Genomic DNA, 18271 nt, shown 5'->3' with positions numbered 1-18271 from the left:
AATGTGTATTCGGAAGCATCACATTAGGAAAGCTTGATGGAAACAGCAAAATTCAAAATAACTTTACGCTTTTTCCGAAAAAGAGTGAATGCGCGGAAGAGGAGGAAACACGCTTGCCGAAGAAGTTCTGATGTAGGAAACTCTCCCACCGACTGGTGGGTCAGTGCCTTACCATAGGCACGACACAGAAAAAGGCCTTCCCATGTGGTATGTTGCGTATTACTCCGGCGGTACACATCTGAGGCTGGGATTCCTTAAAGTCAAATAGAAAGTTCTTCAACAACTTCATTTTGGAGTTTAAATTTTTTGGGGGGCTTTTCTAAAAACAAGTTAATGCACTACTAGCATAAAGGGCAGATAGAAACACATTTGCCGAATGCCTCCGTCCACTGGTGGGTGGAGGCACAAAACTCTGAAAAATTTCAAAGTCCATACCTCCAGTTTGGAGGGAAGGACTTTCTGCAACCTCTACTTCCTGTTTATTCCAGCTGAGTGAGCGTCAACATCTGACGAAATTACGTTTTGCGTAGCCTGGAGGATTCGCCCCAAATCAGTAGATGGATACACACCTAATTCGCATTTTTTTTCCTTCGTTTTTTGACATTTTAAAAATGCACTCAACATTCTCATGACAGTTTGGTGGAAGCATAGCGAATAAGTCAAATTTACAACTTGCAATCTGACATCATTCCCAATCCCCAGCTCCAACTTCTTAGGCAAACTGAGAATTTCGAAACATAATTTCTCACAATTAGAAGCTAAGACTTGCTTCCAACTTATGGTTAACAAGCAGCGAAGCAGTTGTTACTGATATTTTTGATTTATATGCTGTGATATAAGGAGAGAGCTGCACAGATAAAGCGAGCTGTGCTGAGCTCATGGAGCAGAGATGTCTGGTTCAATGTGAAGAGCAAGTGTGTTGGGGTGTGTGTGTGTGTTAGTGTTGACAGCCTCCAAACGCTGACTCCAACGGTGCGAGTGTGGAAGTGATGCCGTAGCACATTCTCGGTGTCTGCCTAGCGATCTGGATGCCGTCTGTTCATCTGTTTTGTGTTTGGACTCTGTGGTTATTTCATTCTGTCGAGCATGGCACGTTCTCACTGAAAAACACAAAGGACAATTTCAGACGTTTGGCAGAAAGAAGCATTTTTTATTTTTTTTTCAACCGTCGGTAGAGTTGTGGAAATTGTGGGAGCTGCTGTACGTAAACCTGTGACGTCATCGTTTTGTTTCTGCTTCTTCCATTTCTTTTTCCAGAACACGGAGGATCACCTGACGTTCCTGATCGCCGTGTCCGCCGCCCTCTTCCTTTTCCTGTCCATCTTCATACTCGTCTGCATTGAATCCGTCTTCAAGCGGATGCTGCGCCTCTTCTCTCTGCTGACGTGGGCCTGCCTGGTCACCATGGGTTACCTGTTCATGTTCTCCGGCGGCAGGCTCAGTCCCTGGGACCAGGTACGGAACATCTGGCTCAGTTTCAGTTTATTTATGTAGCACCAAAACACAACAAGAGTAGCGTTGGTTGTGTCTCGAGGCGCTTCCCAAATGTTGTTTCGGTTCAATTGCACCATTGATTCTAGTTGTCAGACAGTGCATTAAGCTCAGTTAGATGTTCCAATTAGTTTAAAAACTTTCTATTTAAGTCCAGTTTGGGACTGCACCTGCTCTATGTGTCTTTCAAAACATATTTATGCCACATTACAGCAATAAACTGCAAATTGAGATTTGACTTGACAGACCAGCTAAAGTTACTAGTAAATCTAGCAGTACGTTTACTGTTTTTGTCCAACATCTAATTCAAATCATTATGATTTAATTAGCCTGTAACAACGTTCAGTTAGCTGTTACTAGCTGCGTTTCCGTTACAAATGTGTGCAAATTATTTGTCTGTATTCTGCTAATGTCAAAACAAGCAAAAAAAAAAACTACAATCTCTCTTGAGCCGGCTGCACGTTGTCTGAAAAAATCCAAAAACAAACCATCGCCCTCCTACCACTTCCTGCTGACCTCTTGCTTGTCGTCTCCACCAGTAGCGACATCTGGCTGTTGATCACGTGACTCGTACGGTGTGAAAAAACTGTTTCCATCGCAGTTTTACACAATACATCTGTATCAACATGGCCGAAAAGCCACCTCTTCAACATGCAAAAACCTTTTACCCGAAGTTGCTGTGTTTCCATTAAGCTACTTCATTTTCAGAATTTCAATTTGCGCATTTCTTCAGTTAATGAAAACACAGCCAGTGATAGTTTTCCTCCACACAGCAGAAACTCGTGTTTACAGCTCCACTTTGGTCTCTTTTGACCAGAGCACCGTCTTCCACGCCTGTGTCTTCTACATGGCTTCTGATACACTGCAAGCAGAACTTAAAATATTTATTTTTCCAAAAATGAGTTTCTTCTTGTGATGTCAAAACTGGATTCGTAGACAACTAATAGTTGCTGTGCCGAGAGATCGGATGTGTTACGTCTAATCCTTCTTTTGACTTTTCCAGTTTCCTCCCTGACCTCCCTTGGCCTTCGTGATGCTCTGCCTTTACTAATTTCTGACAAACCTCTGAGCCATTTACAGAACGGATCTGATTACTCTGAGATTTAATTGGACACAGTCGGACTTCATTTACTAATCAGGTGAGCTCTGACGATGCTTACCGTAGTTGGACTGGATTTTATTAAAGGTGTCAGGGCCAAGGGAGCAGGATTCAAACACGCCACATTCTTTCTGGTTTTTGTTTGCAAAAAAAAGTACAAACACTTTCACTTCACATTATGTGTTGGTGTTTCACGTAAAATCCCAACAAAATACTCTGACGTTTGTACTTACAACGTAACAGCATATTACATTTTGTGAAGAACCATTGATGTACGACTCTTTTTGCGAAGAAAACTCTCCAAAAATGGCGTACGTTTCTTTTCTTACTGACTTTCACCTTGAGTTGCAATGAAACCGACACCAAACACTCTGATTTTACTGTCTTTAGATTTAAGACAACATTCTGGTTCTAAACGACCCACAGAAACTCGTTCTCAGTGTGAATTTTGCGTGCACTGTGTGAGTTCTCTCTGTTGAGGTTTGCTCTGGCTAACCGCTTTTGCATAAGTTAAAAAGTCATTTCCCCAAAGGTTTACTCTACCATTTCCTCAAAATGAGCTGGAAAGGAAGGTTCAGGCCCCAGCACGCTCCGAGTTCATCCCGCTCCGCTCCGTTCGTGTCCTGTCGTTGACCTTCGCTACAGCAGATATGTTGACGCGTTGGAGCGGGATGAGCACTGATGAGGAAAACTGTTGTTAGCAATAAATCACCTCCATTAACTCTCCCTGTAAGCCGGTGCAGTCAACAGAGTCGTTTGTCTCGCCGGATTGAAAAGAAAAGGATTCCTTTTCTCTCCTTTTTCTTTTAAAAATAGAGATTTCTTTTGACGTCTTGTTTATTACTTGAAGACACTTGAAGCACAGAGCAAGTTAATAGCATTTTGCTGTCAGGTTTTCCATTCTCTAAAGCCTGATAACACATGGTGTTAGCGATGACGCTAACGACGATGATGATCATGATCAGGCGGCTGGAGCTGTATTGCTGAAGCGAAGGTTCATCTGAAACATTTTGAAACATTTTGTTGGCAGTAATTTGGACTTTATTTCTACAAAATGTACAGTTTTATCACGTTTCAACTGTAAAGTTTTAATATAAGTTGGTTGTAGAGTTTGGCTGTTCAACAACATCGTAGGGACTAAAAGTTTCATAGAGTAAATCCAGCACATTTGATTTAGTTTATGTGATTAGGACAGTGCACATTAATCAACATTAGCACAATTAATAGGAGTGTAAATGCAGAGGAGTTAGCACAAAAGCTAAACCAGCAAAAAACAAAACACCTCACTGTGCATTTCACAAGACAGAACACAGAACACGTGGTTCTATTAAAACAAATAGAAACATTCCCATAAGAAATAACTGAGAGGCAGAAACAAGCTTAATAACAATGAGCAAAATCAAAGCATGGCACAACTGAAAACCTACCAAGAGATTTAAACCGACAGGTTGGGCAAGAAAAGTATAATTCCTCTGGAGGAGCTGCAAAGATTCACAATTCAGGGGGGAGATTCAGTTATTAATTCACACTTGAAAATTGCCGTTCACACGTTCACAGGTACTTGCCATCCAGTCTGACTGAATTGTGCTAAATTGCAGCGTTCTATATTTCTGTATCCAGTTGACAATTATTGTGGAGGACTGAAAAAAGCAAGTAAATTCAATCGATCGATCAGGTTTGTCTAGCACATTTCAGCAACAAGGCATTTAAAAACTATTTTACATCATAAAAAAAACGCACAAAAAAATACAAATACAAAGTTATAGAACTTAGTGAAAAATTGTCAAGTGCCACAGCTAAACATCAAAATGGTGATTCAAAGAAGTTACCAAAAAAAGTCCAAGCAAACAGTCTTCCTTTAAACTCCCATGAAGCTGAATAGCTTGGTCAATTAAACTTATTGACCGGTTGCAGTTTTCTGGCCGATCATTTCCTGGCCAATTCCAATTTTGGACGATACCTATTTCTTTTTATTTTTTTGACTTAAAAGTTGTCCAATATAGTGACAAAGTTGCTAGATTGGCAACAGTTTGTGACTATTGTTCAGTTTTCACGTTTAAGCGTCGTCCGTCACGGGGCTTATTTATTGGTTCACCCCAACTTAGCAGGTATAAAATAAACTGTGATTCATTTCTAAGAACTTTTCTTTTCGCCACTTTTTTAAGTGTCAGACGGGAGAACGGAGAGGAAAAAAAGAAAATCCTCCAGTGTGGGAGTCAAACTCAACCCGGCTGCAGCAAAGAACTGAACCATCCTAACAGTGAACCCTGAGGAACTAAATCTGTGGATTCAAAATTTATTCATCCTTGAAACTAACAGTTAATAAACATGTAGCAAATGATCGTTTTTCAACTATACCAATTCTCTAGTGTGTGATCCATCTAATTTTTCTTTTGCACATCCGTTCCCCGCTTTCCTGTGCGCTGTTGCATATTCATGCCGGCTGCGTGCGTGTGTGTATTCGTGTGTGTGTTTGCGACCGTGCTCGTCTCGGCGCAGAATTAATTCTGTGTGTTAATGAGGCCTGATGAGAGCTGGAGGTGAGTAGATCAGCCGACAGACACATTAGTTTTCGCTGCCAGACTCCGTTGCTCTCCTCGCTCTCGAGAATCCTATTTTGTCCTCATCTGGCGCCCTGTCTCCCACAATTCATCAAACCCCATTTTCAAAGCCGCAAACTTCTCCGCCTGCCTCCGTTTCTCCTTGTAAATCACCCCCAACATGCCCAAATTTCCTCACGCCACTTTTCTTTTTTACTTTTTTTTTTAGTTTGTCAACTCTGCTCCTCCTCCATGGGTGGAGGTATTTTTGATCATCAGCCACCTGTGAGAGCAAAATCATTCTGCATTATTAATCACTCTATTCTGCTCCTATGACTCTCCTACTTTACACATTTATACACTCCTGGAAGTTTTTCTACCGCTCTGATATTTCTATATATAGACAGGGAGGCGAAAGCTGCTGTTTTATTTATTTACGGGTAGGAAAAAAAAAATCTAATCGAATATTTGAGTGGTGGAAGTACGTCAGTGTCCCTTTGACCTCCCGACGCAGCAGCTAAATGTTTCCTGGTGATCAACTTGAGAACCTTTTGTTTTTTTAAACTCATATCTGTTTCTACAAAACAGTAAAACCATCAGGATGTTGGCAGGTTTTCCAAAATGCTTGCATGACTCTCAGTGTTATAAATAATAGTAAAAAAAAATGTAGAAATGTATTCTGGTTTGAATCTTCAGGATATTTCTATTAGAATTCATTCATTTCATTCAAACCATGATACGACCGCCACCGTGTTTCACTGCTAAACGCTGACAGAGCGTTAAGAGTTTTCCTTTACCAAATGAGCTTTCAAACAGTTAAACAAGTTACCCACTTGATTATTTTGTTATTATGTTATTTTCCTTTTTTATTTTTTAAATGTTGTTCAGGTCTATTTTTTAAAAAAAAATATGAGCTTCTTTTGGGATTTTCCAAGTTTAAAATTAATCCCAAAAAAAATAATTCTACACTGCTAAAGATTGCAGCATTCCAAAACATATAATTACTGAAAATGCAGTATCAAGTTATTAAGAGTCAAGTCCAAGTCAAATCTCCAGTTTCTAATGGCGGAAATCAAGATTTTCTCATTAAATTGTTGACATGTTAGCTACAGATTATTGTTAAACTACAGCTAACATTAAGCTACATGTTATCTACAGTTTATGATGGAGCTAACATGATGCTACATTAGCTACAGCTCATTAAGAAGCTACAGCTAACATGAGGTTACATGTTAGCTACAGATTATTATTAAGCTACAGCTAACATGAGATTACATGTTAGCTACAGATTATTATTAAGCTACAGCTAACATGAGGTTACATGTTAGCTACAGATTATTATTAAGCTACAGCTAACATTAAGCTACATGTTATCTACAGCTTGTGATGGACCTAACATGAAGTTACATGTTAGCTACAGTTTATTATGAAGCTACATGTTAGTCACAACTTAATATGAAGCTACGTCTTAGTTACAGCTTATTACAGCTAACATGTAGCTTGACATGAAGCTACATGTTAACTGTAGCTTATTATGTAGCTGTTATGAAGAATAGTAAGGACCTGATCTGTAAATCTCTACCAGGTTTTCTTCCAGGTCGTAGCTCCACATAGCTTCCCTTCTCCTCACAGCGTGATCAGTTTAATATTTTATCTTCACCTCACTATTAGGTTTTTGATTATCTTGGGCTGCAATAGCATATAAGATGAGGTTGGTGCAATAAATAACTGAAAAAAGTTAGTTTTCCCAAATGGAATAAAATTGACAGGGAGTCACATTTTGTCAACTTAATTTTTCACTTGTTCAGAGGCTTTTGTTAAACAACAATCGGAGAGGCGCGGGGGAAAGAAAGGAAACGGAAAAAAACGACCAAAGCAAAAGCCACACAGGAGAGCAGAAGTCTGAGGAAAGGAGCGCGGTAGAAGTACATCCCGCTCTCAGTTGGTTGAATTGATTGTGATTACTCAGAGAACAGCGTGTGTGATGGAGCACGCAGAGCTAATAACAGAGAGAGGGGGGAGAAAAGAGAGGAAAAGAAAGAACAGGCACGGACGACATCCGCTGGTCTCTGCAGCCAGTCTGTCCTAACCCCTCTGACCTAATGTGGACAAACGCATAAAAAAACATTAAAAAACACTGCCTTCTATATACACAGCTCAGCTATGTCTGCAATAGGCCGTTTATCATGGCCCTGCTTTGACTTTGAGGGTAGATTGAACAACACTTTCACACCTGGTTCCCTCCAACAAGACATTTTCCTGTGCAGACTTGGAAACAAAAGTGAGAGTTTGCTTCTTAAAAAAACAGAGAACTGGTTGGAGCTGCTACACCTCATAAACGTCTAAAGCGAGCGGAGACAGAGTTTTTTTGTTTGTTTTTTTATGTAGGTATTCAGGCGTACATATCTATGTGTCTGCTACTTTCGTCTGGAGCCCAGAGGAACGCTCAGATAGAGACGAAGAGGAGGAGAGAAATAAAGTAATGGAGGAAGCAGGAGGAGAGATGGTGTCTGCAGCTCCCATCACAACGCGTTTGAAGGTGTATTAGGATTCAGGTTGGAGTGTGGGGGAGATGGAGTGTGTGTGTGTGGTAGATGGAGGCAGGTGATGCAAGTGAAATTGGACCGCCGCTCTCAATTCCTCGCGACCGCTCAATCGGACCGGATGTCGCGCACTCCGGATGATCCTGGGGTTGTTATAGTTTTAAAGAGAGGAGCCTTTCCTGGATTAGGATTTGAAGGTTATCTCAAAAACACAAACGAGTTTGAAAGCACAGCATTTGCCGAGATGTCAGCATCCTTCCTGTAGTTGGTTCCCCTAGCAACAGAAGGTCTGAGCCCACACAAAACATCTCTCTCTCTCTCTTTCTGTGTGTTCTTACTGTTCAGATCTTCTTTTAGAAGGAACTAGGTCAGCCAAACAATTGCTAAAACCCAAATGTTGACAACACATTTTGTTTTTTTAAGAATTAGGTTGGTTTTTTTTCGGCACTAGTGGCCTTTATTTCAAAGTAGTCTAACAGGTGTGGGGGGGATGAACCGAGAGCGGGAGTCGAACTCGGGACGGGTCGCGTCGAGGTCTATAGCAGCTGTGTGAAGCTGACACCCCACCCACGTCAAAAAATTCAGCAAATAGTCTGAATGGTTAGTGCTCCGTTTGTGCAGGTTTGTGCCGTTAAAATTTTCGTTTGTGCAGTTTTGGTTTCTGAGATATTAAAAGTTATTTTTTAGGTCATCTAGAGTTCACCATCCCCCCATATCGCTCCAAAACAAACCAAAGTGGGCTAGTTCGTTAGTGCTCCGTTTGTGCAGGTTTGTGCCGTTGAAATTTTCGTTTGTGCAGCTTTCGGCTTTGAGATATTAACAGTTATAATTTTGGCCGATGACGTCACCATCCCCCCATATCGCTCCAAAACAAACCAAAGTGGGCTAGTTCGTTAGTGCTCCGTTTGTGCAGGTTTGTGCCGTTGAAATTTTCGTTTGTGCAATTTTGGTTTCTGAGATATTAAAAATTATTTTTTAGGTCATCTAGAGTTCACCATCCCCCCATATCGCTCCAAAACAAACCAAAGTGGGCTAGTTCGTTAGTGCTCCGTTTGTGCAGGTTTGTGCCGTTGAAATTTTCGTTTGTGCAATTTTGGTTTCTGAGATATTAAAAGTTATAATTTTGGCCGATGACGTCACCATCCCCCCATATGCTCCAAAACAAACCAAAGGGCGCTAGTTCGTTAGTGCTCCGTTTGTGCAGGTTTGTGCCGTTGAAATTTTCGTTTGTGCAACTTTCGTTTTCGAGATATATATAGATATAATATTGAACCGTTATAGGCTAATGTATATTTTTTACACGTTTGCTGCATAATCAGCAGACAGTACGTCAACAATGTGAATATAATTGTTCAGACCACCTCCGAAGTCAAAGCACAGTTGAACAGGTTATACACATTACGTTAGAGTCAAGGCTGCATGTCCTTTATTAGCAGGATTCAATTATTGTGGAGAGAACGCTACGTTCGCGAGAAAACATTGCTATCTTGAAACATTACTTGAAATGAGACACATTTTTTCTTGTTCTAAGTCTTTATTGAAGTTCAAAATAAAAGGTACACATTGTACAACAGCTGAAAATCTGAAGAATTAAAAGAAGTAGCCCACTTTGGTTTGTTTTGGCGCAAGATGGGGTGACGGTGACGTCATCGGCCAAAATTATAACTTTTAATATCTCGAAAACGAAAGTTGCACAAACGAAAATTTCAACGGCACAAACCTGCACAAACGGAGCACTAACGAACTAGCGCACTTTGGTTTGTTTTGGAGCGATATGGGGGGATGGTGACGTCATCGGCCAAAATTATAACTTTTAATATCTCAAAGACGAAAGCTGCACAAACGAAAATTTCAACGGCACAAAGCTGCACAAACGGAGCACTAACGAACTAGCGCACTTTGGTTTGTTTTGGAGCATATGGGGGGATGGTGACGTCATCGGCCAAAATTATAACTGTTAATATCTCAAAGCCGAAAGCTGCACAAACGAAAATTTCAACGGCACAAACCTGCACAAACGGAGCACTAACGAACTAGCCCACTTTGGTTTGTTTTCGAGCGATATGGGGGGATGGTGAACTCTAGATTACCTAAAAAATAACTTTTAATATCTCAGAAACCAAAACTGCACAAACGAAAATTTTAACGGCACAAACCTGCACAAACGGAGCACTAACCATTCAGACTATTTGCTGAATTTTTTGACGTGGGTGGGGTGTCAGCTTCACACAGCTCAATAGCTTGTATTAACGGGGCGCGCACGCGCTAACAGCCGCTTTCACGCGACAACACGTTTCTAGAACTTTCTTTTAATTTAAAATGCTGGTGACCTGTAAGACGCGTTGGGCTGCGGACGCTGTCGGTTTATTTTAGGCGTCACTTCGAGTCGAGTCCTGTGTGCACGCCGACGACTAGCTGAACCCGAACGACAGGAAGTTAAAGCGGCGGCAGGAAGGTCACAGTTCACCCTGTGTGTCTGCTGTAGCTTCGACCCGAAACGCGCCGGTCGCCACCACAACAGGAAGGGCAGGACAGACCGCCGGCGGAAGTGGAAGTGGACGGTGCAGGAGGTTAAACAAGGAGGTGCCGTTAAGAACGACATGCTTATCGTATCTCGTTTGCATTTACAAAGAGAAACATGAGATGAATTTAGTCAATTTTTGTAAATTTCTTTACCTGTATTCTAGGCGTTAAAGAGCTATGTCAGCCGCCCGCGCTGCTCAACTAAGTTATATCAGGTTTGACATTTTGGTCTTGGATCTATTTCTGTGGAAGCGATTTCTGCCCACACAGCTGTGCTCTGTATTTAGACGAACATCAGAGCAAGATGCATAATCTGAATGTTTGCTGGCATTCATTTGCTTGTGTTTTTTGAACACCATTGTGGAACTGGTGTTGTAATTACTCGTATCACTTGCAATTTGTGCACAGCCCTCTCATTTAGAGTCATGATTCCCCCTCCTCTAACAGTATTTGGGAGAAGACTGCAGCACATCCAGGAAAAGAAAAGAATTACATTTCAAGTTTTTGTGCAGCCTGGGGATCGTTGAGAGCAGTGATCCTCCTCTCCAGCAGCATCGATCTGCGGTCACTTCTGTTTCATCAGCGCACAAAACCTTTTTGGTGTTTCATCCTGTGAGTCAGATTTGGAATTGGTTGTGTTTTAGTTCGCTTTCCCGTCTTTTAGAGGAGTCGTGGCACATGGATTTCACAAGCACACGATACCGGGTCCAGGAGAACAAAATGGGTTTTTAGCAATGCATCTTTTTGCTGTCACGGAAAGAGAAAATATGTCACTAATCTGAGGCTGCGTTTCAAAGAATGTGCAGAAAGTCTAGAATTTCCCAGTCCTCATCTTGCCGTTCAAAAGCATTAAGTTGCTCCTTTTTTTGTGTTTTAACACAAATATTTATATGTTAACAAGTTTCAGATCTAGCACCTGTTATGGATGTTTTTGTTGTTTTTTTTTTTTTTTTAAATCCAACTATTTCTTGTTTTCTTTTACTAAAATATCCAATGTTTGGTTTAGTAGAGAGCAAAAGAAATCATAGGAAAATGTGGTTTTGAATTTGTATTTAAAAGTTGAACCTTTGGGGCCCTAAAGTGCTTGCAATTTCACAATTTTGGAGTCACTTGGCAAACATTCGGACACCACTCTTCTAAGCGTTGTTGATTTTGAATAATGGATGAACAAATGCAGTCCAGACATATTTTTTATAAAAACTAAACTAAACTAAGTGTTTAGTTTAGTCGTTTATGGCAACTTTTATTCAGTTACAGTGCTCTCCTGGTCATTTGGGTCTTATCAGTCACTATTTCTTGTTTCTATTGAGTCTTACCCAAAACGGTGTAGTTGGTTTCACTGTTGCCTTGCAGCAAGAAGCTACTGGCCTGGATTGTTTCTGTGCATGCAGGAGTTTTCTCCAGGTACTCCAGCAGTCCAGAAACATGACTGTTGGGTTAATTGGTCTCTCTAAATTACCCTGAGGTGTGAGTGTGTGTGGGTGTGTGTGCGTGTGTGGGTGAGTGTGTGTGTGTCTCTGTGTTGCCCTGTGATGGACTGGCGACCTGTCAAGGGTCTAGCACTGGATCACAGCTGGAGATGGGCACCGACCCCCGCAGTGACCCTGCAAGGATAAATGGGTTTATACAACTGATGGATGGATGGTACCTGAAATCTGTCACCACAACAGGACAACACAAGAATTGCTTTTTTCCTTCGAAATAAGAACATAAATGCAAACTTAAAGCACTGACCTTTATGTCTGGAACGGTTTTAGTATAGATTACGTCAAAATATTCATTTACCTAAGAACCAGATTAACCTAAATTTTATTTCCAGGGTCAGAAATTTTTTATTTATTTTTTTTTTTTTAAAGTTCTTTTGTTGATGAGAATTCATGTAGTCATTAAAGTTACAGTTGTCGTCTTAACAGAAACATCCATGAAGTCCAGCAGATTACCTCACAGAAATGTAATTGGCAGTAAAATATACCTCTGTCCAGGCCTGTCAAAATAACAGATTTTACTGGACGATAAATTGCCCCAGAAGTTATTGTGATAAATGTTAATATTGTTTTTGAGACCAATTTCATGTAATTTAACAGCATAGTGATGCAAGAACACATTGTCAGAGATCAATGTCACTTTAAATTCGAATGAACGTTTAACACTGGGACTGGAAGACATTTAAATATCCAAAATAAATAAACAAATCAACAGAAGCAACAAGTAAAATGAATTATGAAGTCTCTGTACACAAAATAGTTCTTCAAGAAAAGGGGGCGAGTTGAAACCGAAGTACCAGATGGAAGACTTTTGTCATCCAGATTTTGGTAGAAAAAAAAAGAAAAGAGAAAAACAATAAATCATGCAAATGGAAATTACTGAGTTTGTTTAAATTGACCATGCTTTAAATGTTTTTGTACCTCAGAGTACAAAAACATTTAAAGCATCAGCTGGAAGTTAGCACCTAATCTCCAAAACGCCTCATTTTTACCCGGTTTTCTTAAACTTTCTGTCACTTTCCGCCTGCAGGTGTCGTTCTTTCTGTTCATTGTGTTTGTGGTCTACACCATGCTGCCCTTCTCCATGAAATGGGCCGTCATCGCCAGCGGTATCACCTGCCTTTCACACACCGCCACCCTCAGCGTCTGCCTGACCTCCACCGCCACAGAACTGGAACCCCTGGTGTGGCAGGTAAGACCGATACCCGTCCGTCCTCGAGCCTTCGAGCGCGCAGGTCAACCGTACGAAGGAAATGGACTTTTTAAAGAACTTCCTGCCTCACCCGCAGACGTGAGGTGACTGTGTCATGAGTTCGCCATTTGGGCCTTTTGTACACCTGGATGATTGTGCGGCCGCTCCATTACCTTCTCTAAACATCGCTGCTGAGCGTACCCTCTGCATAACTAGAAACGGTGGCAGATTATTTTAGACAAAGTCTAGGTTATGAAGTAGCTGGCCCGTCACGACGCGGCAAATTCAGAGGTATAGTTTGAATCTCCAAGAACAATAACATCTCTGAGCCTGAATAAAACTGGCAAACCATAAGGGTGCATGTGACTGTGCATCACAGGCGTCTGTGAAGCTGCCACCCGCTCTGCAGTCAAGCCTCACAGTAAACACACTCTAATCACGGTGGCTCTTCTCAGACTTGTAGACACTGAACGTCTGCATCAGCCATGAAGCCAAACACACTCAGAAACCTTCATTACTGAGTGACCAAGGATAATCACAGCAACAAGGATAATCTATTGATCCGCAGATCCTGTTTTTAAAAGGCTTGAGGTTTGGATAATGACGGAGAGCTAACACAAAAGTGTGTTCTCTCCTGCTTTTATGAGGTAATAATACACCCTAAGTGGACGGCAGAACACAGGGGAACATTTCAGTGTTCATAAACGCAACGCGGATCGTATGCCGACAATCTTTTATGGCTGCTGAGTTGATGTATATGCGGCGTGTGTGTGTGTGTGTGGCAGATCCTGGCCAATGTGATCATCTTCACCTGTGGGAACCTGGCCGGGGCGTATCACAAGCACCTCATGGACCTGGCGCTCAGGCAGACCTATCAGGACACCTGCAACTGCATCAAGTCACCCATCAAACTGGAGTTTGAGAAGCATCAACAGGTACAAAGTCCAAAATCTAGAGTTTCATAGAATGGATTGATGTGGAAGAATGTTTTAAAAACTGGTGAAAATGCTTATTATTTGCCCTAGCGACTCAATATGGCAGAACTCTCAGCTTTTTATTAAATGTTTTGATGTAGTTTTACATTTACTAGCGATCATTTCTGGCTTTTTTGTGCTTTTTTTCATGTGTTTTTATGGGATTAATGCAGTGGAAATGCATGGACTTAATGGCCTCAGAAAACCTCTCTGAAAAATGTTTACCATACAACAGGAACTGTACACATTGTGAAATTTGAGCTTACATTTGAGACAATATTAAGTCAGAACGCAGTCACTAACAGGACAGACTTTATTCAGCAGAGAAACCAACACTGCAGTGGGTGTAATACTGAACTCTTATTTGTGGAAGTCAGATTTTCCAGGTTCCCGGGTGAAAATGCAACAGGAACACCTGAACTCATCGTTCTGAGTTCAGACCCGAGTCCCATTCCCAAAATGGCCGTCTAGCATTCACAACAAAAATGTTTAAGTGTACACTATTTTAGTGTAGCTGACAGTCTGTCTCTTCTGAAACCTGTGGAAATTATAACTAAGCATGTTTTTCCTTTTGCTCATGTTTGAACTCAAACATTTGTAGGTAAATTATCCCCTTTTATTACCACAACAGTTAGCAAATCCCATTTTATCATATGCAGCTAGAAAGCTAGCTCAATAAGTTGTATCATAGTTACTACACCCACGTTCTAGTCTTGGTGTATTAGCTGTTAGCCGGCTAGCTAAATAAAATTAGCTAAGTGTAATTGTAAATTGAGAACCAGCTGATAATAGTTTTCACAGTAACTCACAAAGTACAAATCAATCAATCAATCAAACTTTATTTGTATCGCACATTTCAGCAGCAAGGCATTTCAAAGTGCTTTACATCAAATTAAACACAAAAACACAATGCAACATAGAATCAACAATAAAAACACAACATCAAGTCAGATTCTGTCAATAAATTTGCAATTGATTACGTTTTGGATACAACTCTAAACAAGTGGGTTTTTAGTTGAGATTTAAAGGAAGTCAGTGTTTCAGCTGTTTTACAGTTTTCTGGAAGTTTGTTCCATATTTTTGGCGCATAGATGCTAAATCTATGCACCAAAATCACAACTCTACAATCCTCCTCATATCCAAAGCAGATAACTCTATAGGGTTTCCCATTCTTATTGTTTCCTATCTGCCCTACACTATAAAGAGCCAAATTAAAATTTAATCGCATTCTGGTTACTTGCCAATTCACACTACTTCAAAGTTTCGTCAGAGAAGGGAAGTTGGTAGGTCAGCCATGTCTTAAGTGGCATTTTGCTGTGACATTTGCTTGACATTAATGTCTTTGTCGTGACATTAGGTATTCTTCCCAAGCAGGGAAGTGACATATAATATTACACAAATAATTGATGGTCTGCTCAGAGGTGGTTCACTATGATGACCTTTTATTTTTCTTTTTGTCTAACTCTTACTATTGACAAAATGAGCAATTTTCCTAGATCAGTTCAGGACAGCATCATATTACGTAGCAGCATCGAACTAAACATGCCAGCTACTTTCTGCTATTTTGTTCTCTGTTTCACCAGCAACTGCATTACATGCCTACAATTATAGCATATTTGTGTTGGCTTTGTCTCACACTAAGATGCAAGTCATTAACTTTTTTTTCCCTTGGCATATTTCTGGCATATGTTTCTCTGCAATAGTTTGCGTGTGGGAAGAAGTGTGTGCACGTTAAAATTAGCGCAGATACATGCAAATGCCGGTTCATGACTTCACAGAGCCGAATCTCATTCAGCAGCTGACTACGGATCTTATTAGTTCATTAGTCAAACACACAATTAGTAACACTACAACTCTTCAGGCTGCCATACCCCCTCCTGCTGCGCGCCGCGTTCAAACTGCTTCAGCGCTGAATAAGTAAATAAGAGAGGGTGGTGCGCCTTTCTATTTTTAGCGCATCCCCTCAAACCGAGCCCCTCTCCAGACTTAATCCGCTGCTGTGTTTTAGGAAATGAGCCCGTGGTGTGTGAACAATGTAATGACCCTCTTTCACTGTGAGCTGCAGTTGTGAGTCACCATAACTGCGTGCGATTGGCGCGTGTGCGCGTCGCAGGCCGCTGCTCGGTCAGTGGCCTGCGACGCGCACACCTGCTCTCCCGCTCGCACACGCGCGCCAAAATTGAGCTCAAACAACCCCTCCATCTGATGCGTCTGGAGAAAAATTGAAAAACGAACTTCTATAACGGAGTTTCATATGCTCTTATGTTTGAATCTGCTGTACAATACAGTAACTATTGTGTTATTTTTAGAAACACCAAAACAATAAGGAACACGTATTTCGATGCCAAAAGTCTAACTGCTGGATTCACTTTTGTGTCACAAAAGGTGTTTCTAATTATCTAAATATGTTTCTTTCAAGAAATCAGAATTTGATATCTCTTTGAACTTCAGCTGTCTTTCTTTCTTTCTTTTCTTCTTTTTCCCGTTTTCCAATCCGTCACGCTGCCTGACTCCATACTCACACAGCTTTGCTCTGCCTGACAGGCTGCTAGAATAATTGGTGAATATACTTTATTCTCATATCCCCCTCTTAAAAAGCCGGATATGATTGTGTAGAGAAAGGCTGAAGTGTCAATGAAACCAAAATCCTCTGGCCTAGCGTGGCTAAATCCCTCGTTATAACTGTAGTTGTAACAAAATATGCTGCAGTGGAAAACAAAGTGTTGCAATTCTCAGGATAGTGACGGAGAAAACACCAATAAATGTGGGATAGTCGATAGTCCACTGACGCCACAAAAATGTATGTAAGAAGCTCTTGGAAAAAAAAGCAGCAAACTATATGTTGATTTAGACATTTTAAAAAGCTCTAGATTTTACACACCAGCACTTATTGCTCTCAAAATTATCCTGTAGGCTTATTGGATAAAAAAGTTTTCAGTGGGATAAATGACTGTGCTGTTATTACAGCTCCGCTCCATTCAATGTGGCGTTCCACAAGCTTGTGTGTTGAGACCTGAACTTTCTCATTCATTTGGGGAATGTATTGAAAAGTAGTGGCTATTGTTGAAGATGACTTTAAATTTGAATTGTTGTTGTTAGTAGATTTTATAAAGGTTATTACAGAAAGTACGGTTTGTAAAATGGTTAAGAAGAAGTGCTCAAAAAAAAAGAAAGAAAGAATCTGGTGAATATAAAAGTAGTCAAAGTGAGAAAAGATTGGGTTTCAGTAGGAAGGTTGTTTAGTGGTAGGTTTTTAAAAGTTGATTAGGAGCATAAACATGTATCTAGATCTCATATGTGCTAGGTGGAACGTATGAAAAACCACCGCAATATTAAAAAAAGCTAAAAATTTTATAACGACGCCAACACTGTTGATTTGACAACATTTCATATTTAGTTGAAGACAATACATTGTTACTGACCAACACCAAAAATTTGAACACTCGGTTGATCTAATTTTGTGTAACCCTCAAAATAAGACTTGAAAAGATTTCACAAAAGTTTATCCTATCAATACAATAACAAAAAAATCGATCAATAAAATATTCTTTCATTGTTACTATTATTATACGGGACCTACATTAAAGCAGGTCTGTGTTTGATTGCGTGGACAATCTGCAGCGCTTTAAGAAAAGCGTCCATCCGTTCATCAATGTGAGAACGACTTGACCTCCTGTGAGTCACTGGCAACCTGTTTGGATATTCAAGGGTTTTGAGAGTGTGGGTGGAAAGAAGGAGTACCTGGAGAAAACCCACGCGGGCAACGAGAACATGCAAACTACACATCGGAACATGAGCCAAGAACGGTGCTGCTGTGAGGCAACTGTGCGAAGGAACCACCTGGATTTCACTTCTGCTTCATTGTCAAGCCTCACAAAACTTGATCTATGACTCATTCCACGCACAGCAGACGCACCGAAGGCCTTGAAACAGTCTTACAAATTCTGAGGAGATGGGGGGGGAAAAAGAGAAAAGAACAAAGGGTAAGACTTGTGGTTGAAAACTGGAATAGCCAGTGACTGGAGAAAAGTGTGTTTTGCTTGAAATATGAATTTCGAGGGTGCAGACGAGGACTCTGGCATAAATAGTTAATCACAAAAGAACAGTGGAAATACTGAAGGAGCGTTTAGTTCACCGCCACAGTGACTGACTTACTTACACACATCGCTTCATCCATGCTTTTTTTCCTTGCCCTAGGCAGGGGTCAAGATGCATTTAATTGAAGCAAGAATTCATATTTAAACTGGAAAAAAAATATGTTTCTCTTGGCTTTCACCCTCATTACCGGCAGATAATGAAAAAAATCAGAGTGCGGGGTAAAATAGTCATTGCTCTTCTGACGTCGGCCTCCAGTTCTTCCTGATAAATTAACCCCAATAAGCCATGGTTAGAGAGAATTAATGATGGAGCTATATTTAGGAGGTT

General features: G+C 40.7%; 1 protein-coding gene across 8 annotated transcripts in view; it reads left to right on the top strand.

Moving 5' to 3' along the window:
• Positions 1–18271, top strand: part of adcy2b (adenylate cyclase 2b (brain)) — an 89674-nt gene that overhangs the window by 26257 nt on the left and 45146 nt on the right. For 4 of the 8 annotated variants that reach the window (XM_044139267.1, XM_044139265.1, XM_044139264.1 and 1 more), the window contains exons 2-4: positions 1258–1455; positions 12711–12872; positions 13658–13807. In XM_044139267.1, the coding sequence (XP_043995202.1) occupies positions 1258–1455; positions 12711–12872; positions 13658–13807 (510 nt within the window). Of the gene's footprint in view, positions 1–1257; positions 1456–9974; positions 10257–10360; positions 10412–10708; positions 10809–12710; positions 12873–13657; positions 13808–18271 lie in introns of those variants that run through there. The other 4 variants (XM_044139271.1, XM_044139268.1, XM_044139270.1 and 1 more) reach the window with 4 other exon arrangements.

This window comes from Gambusia affinis, linkage group LG14 (genome assembly GCF_019740435.1).
Source record: "Gambusia affinis linkage group LG14, SWU_Gaff_1.0, whole genome shotgun sequence".
Lineage (NCBI taxonomy): Eukaryota > Metazoa > Chordata > Actinopteri > Cyprinodontiformes > Poeciliidae > Gambusia > Gambusia affinis.
Note: the sequence above shows the minus strand (reverse complement) of the source record. Positions and strands in the feature narration are given on the sequence as shown.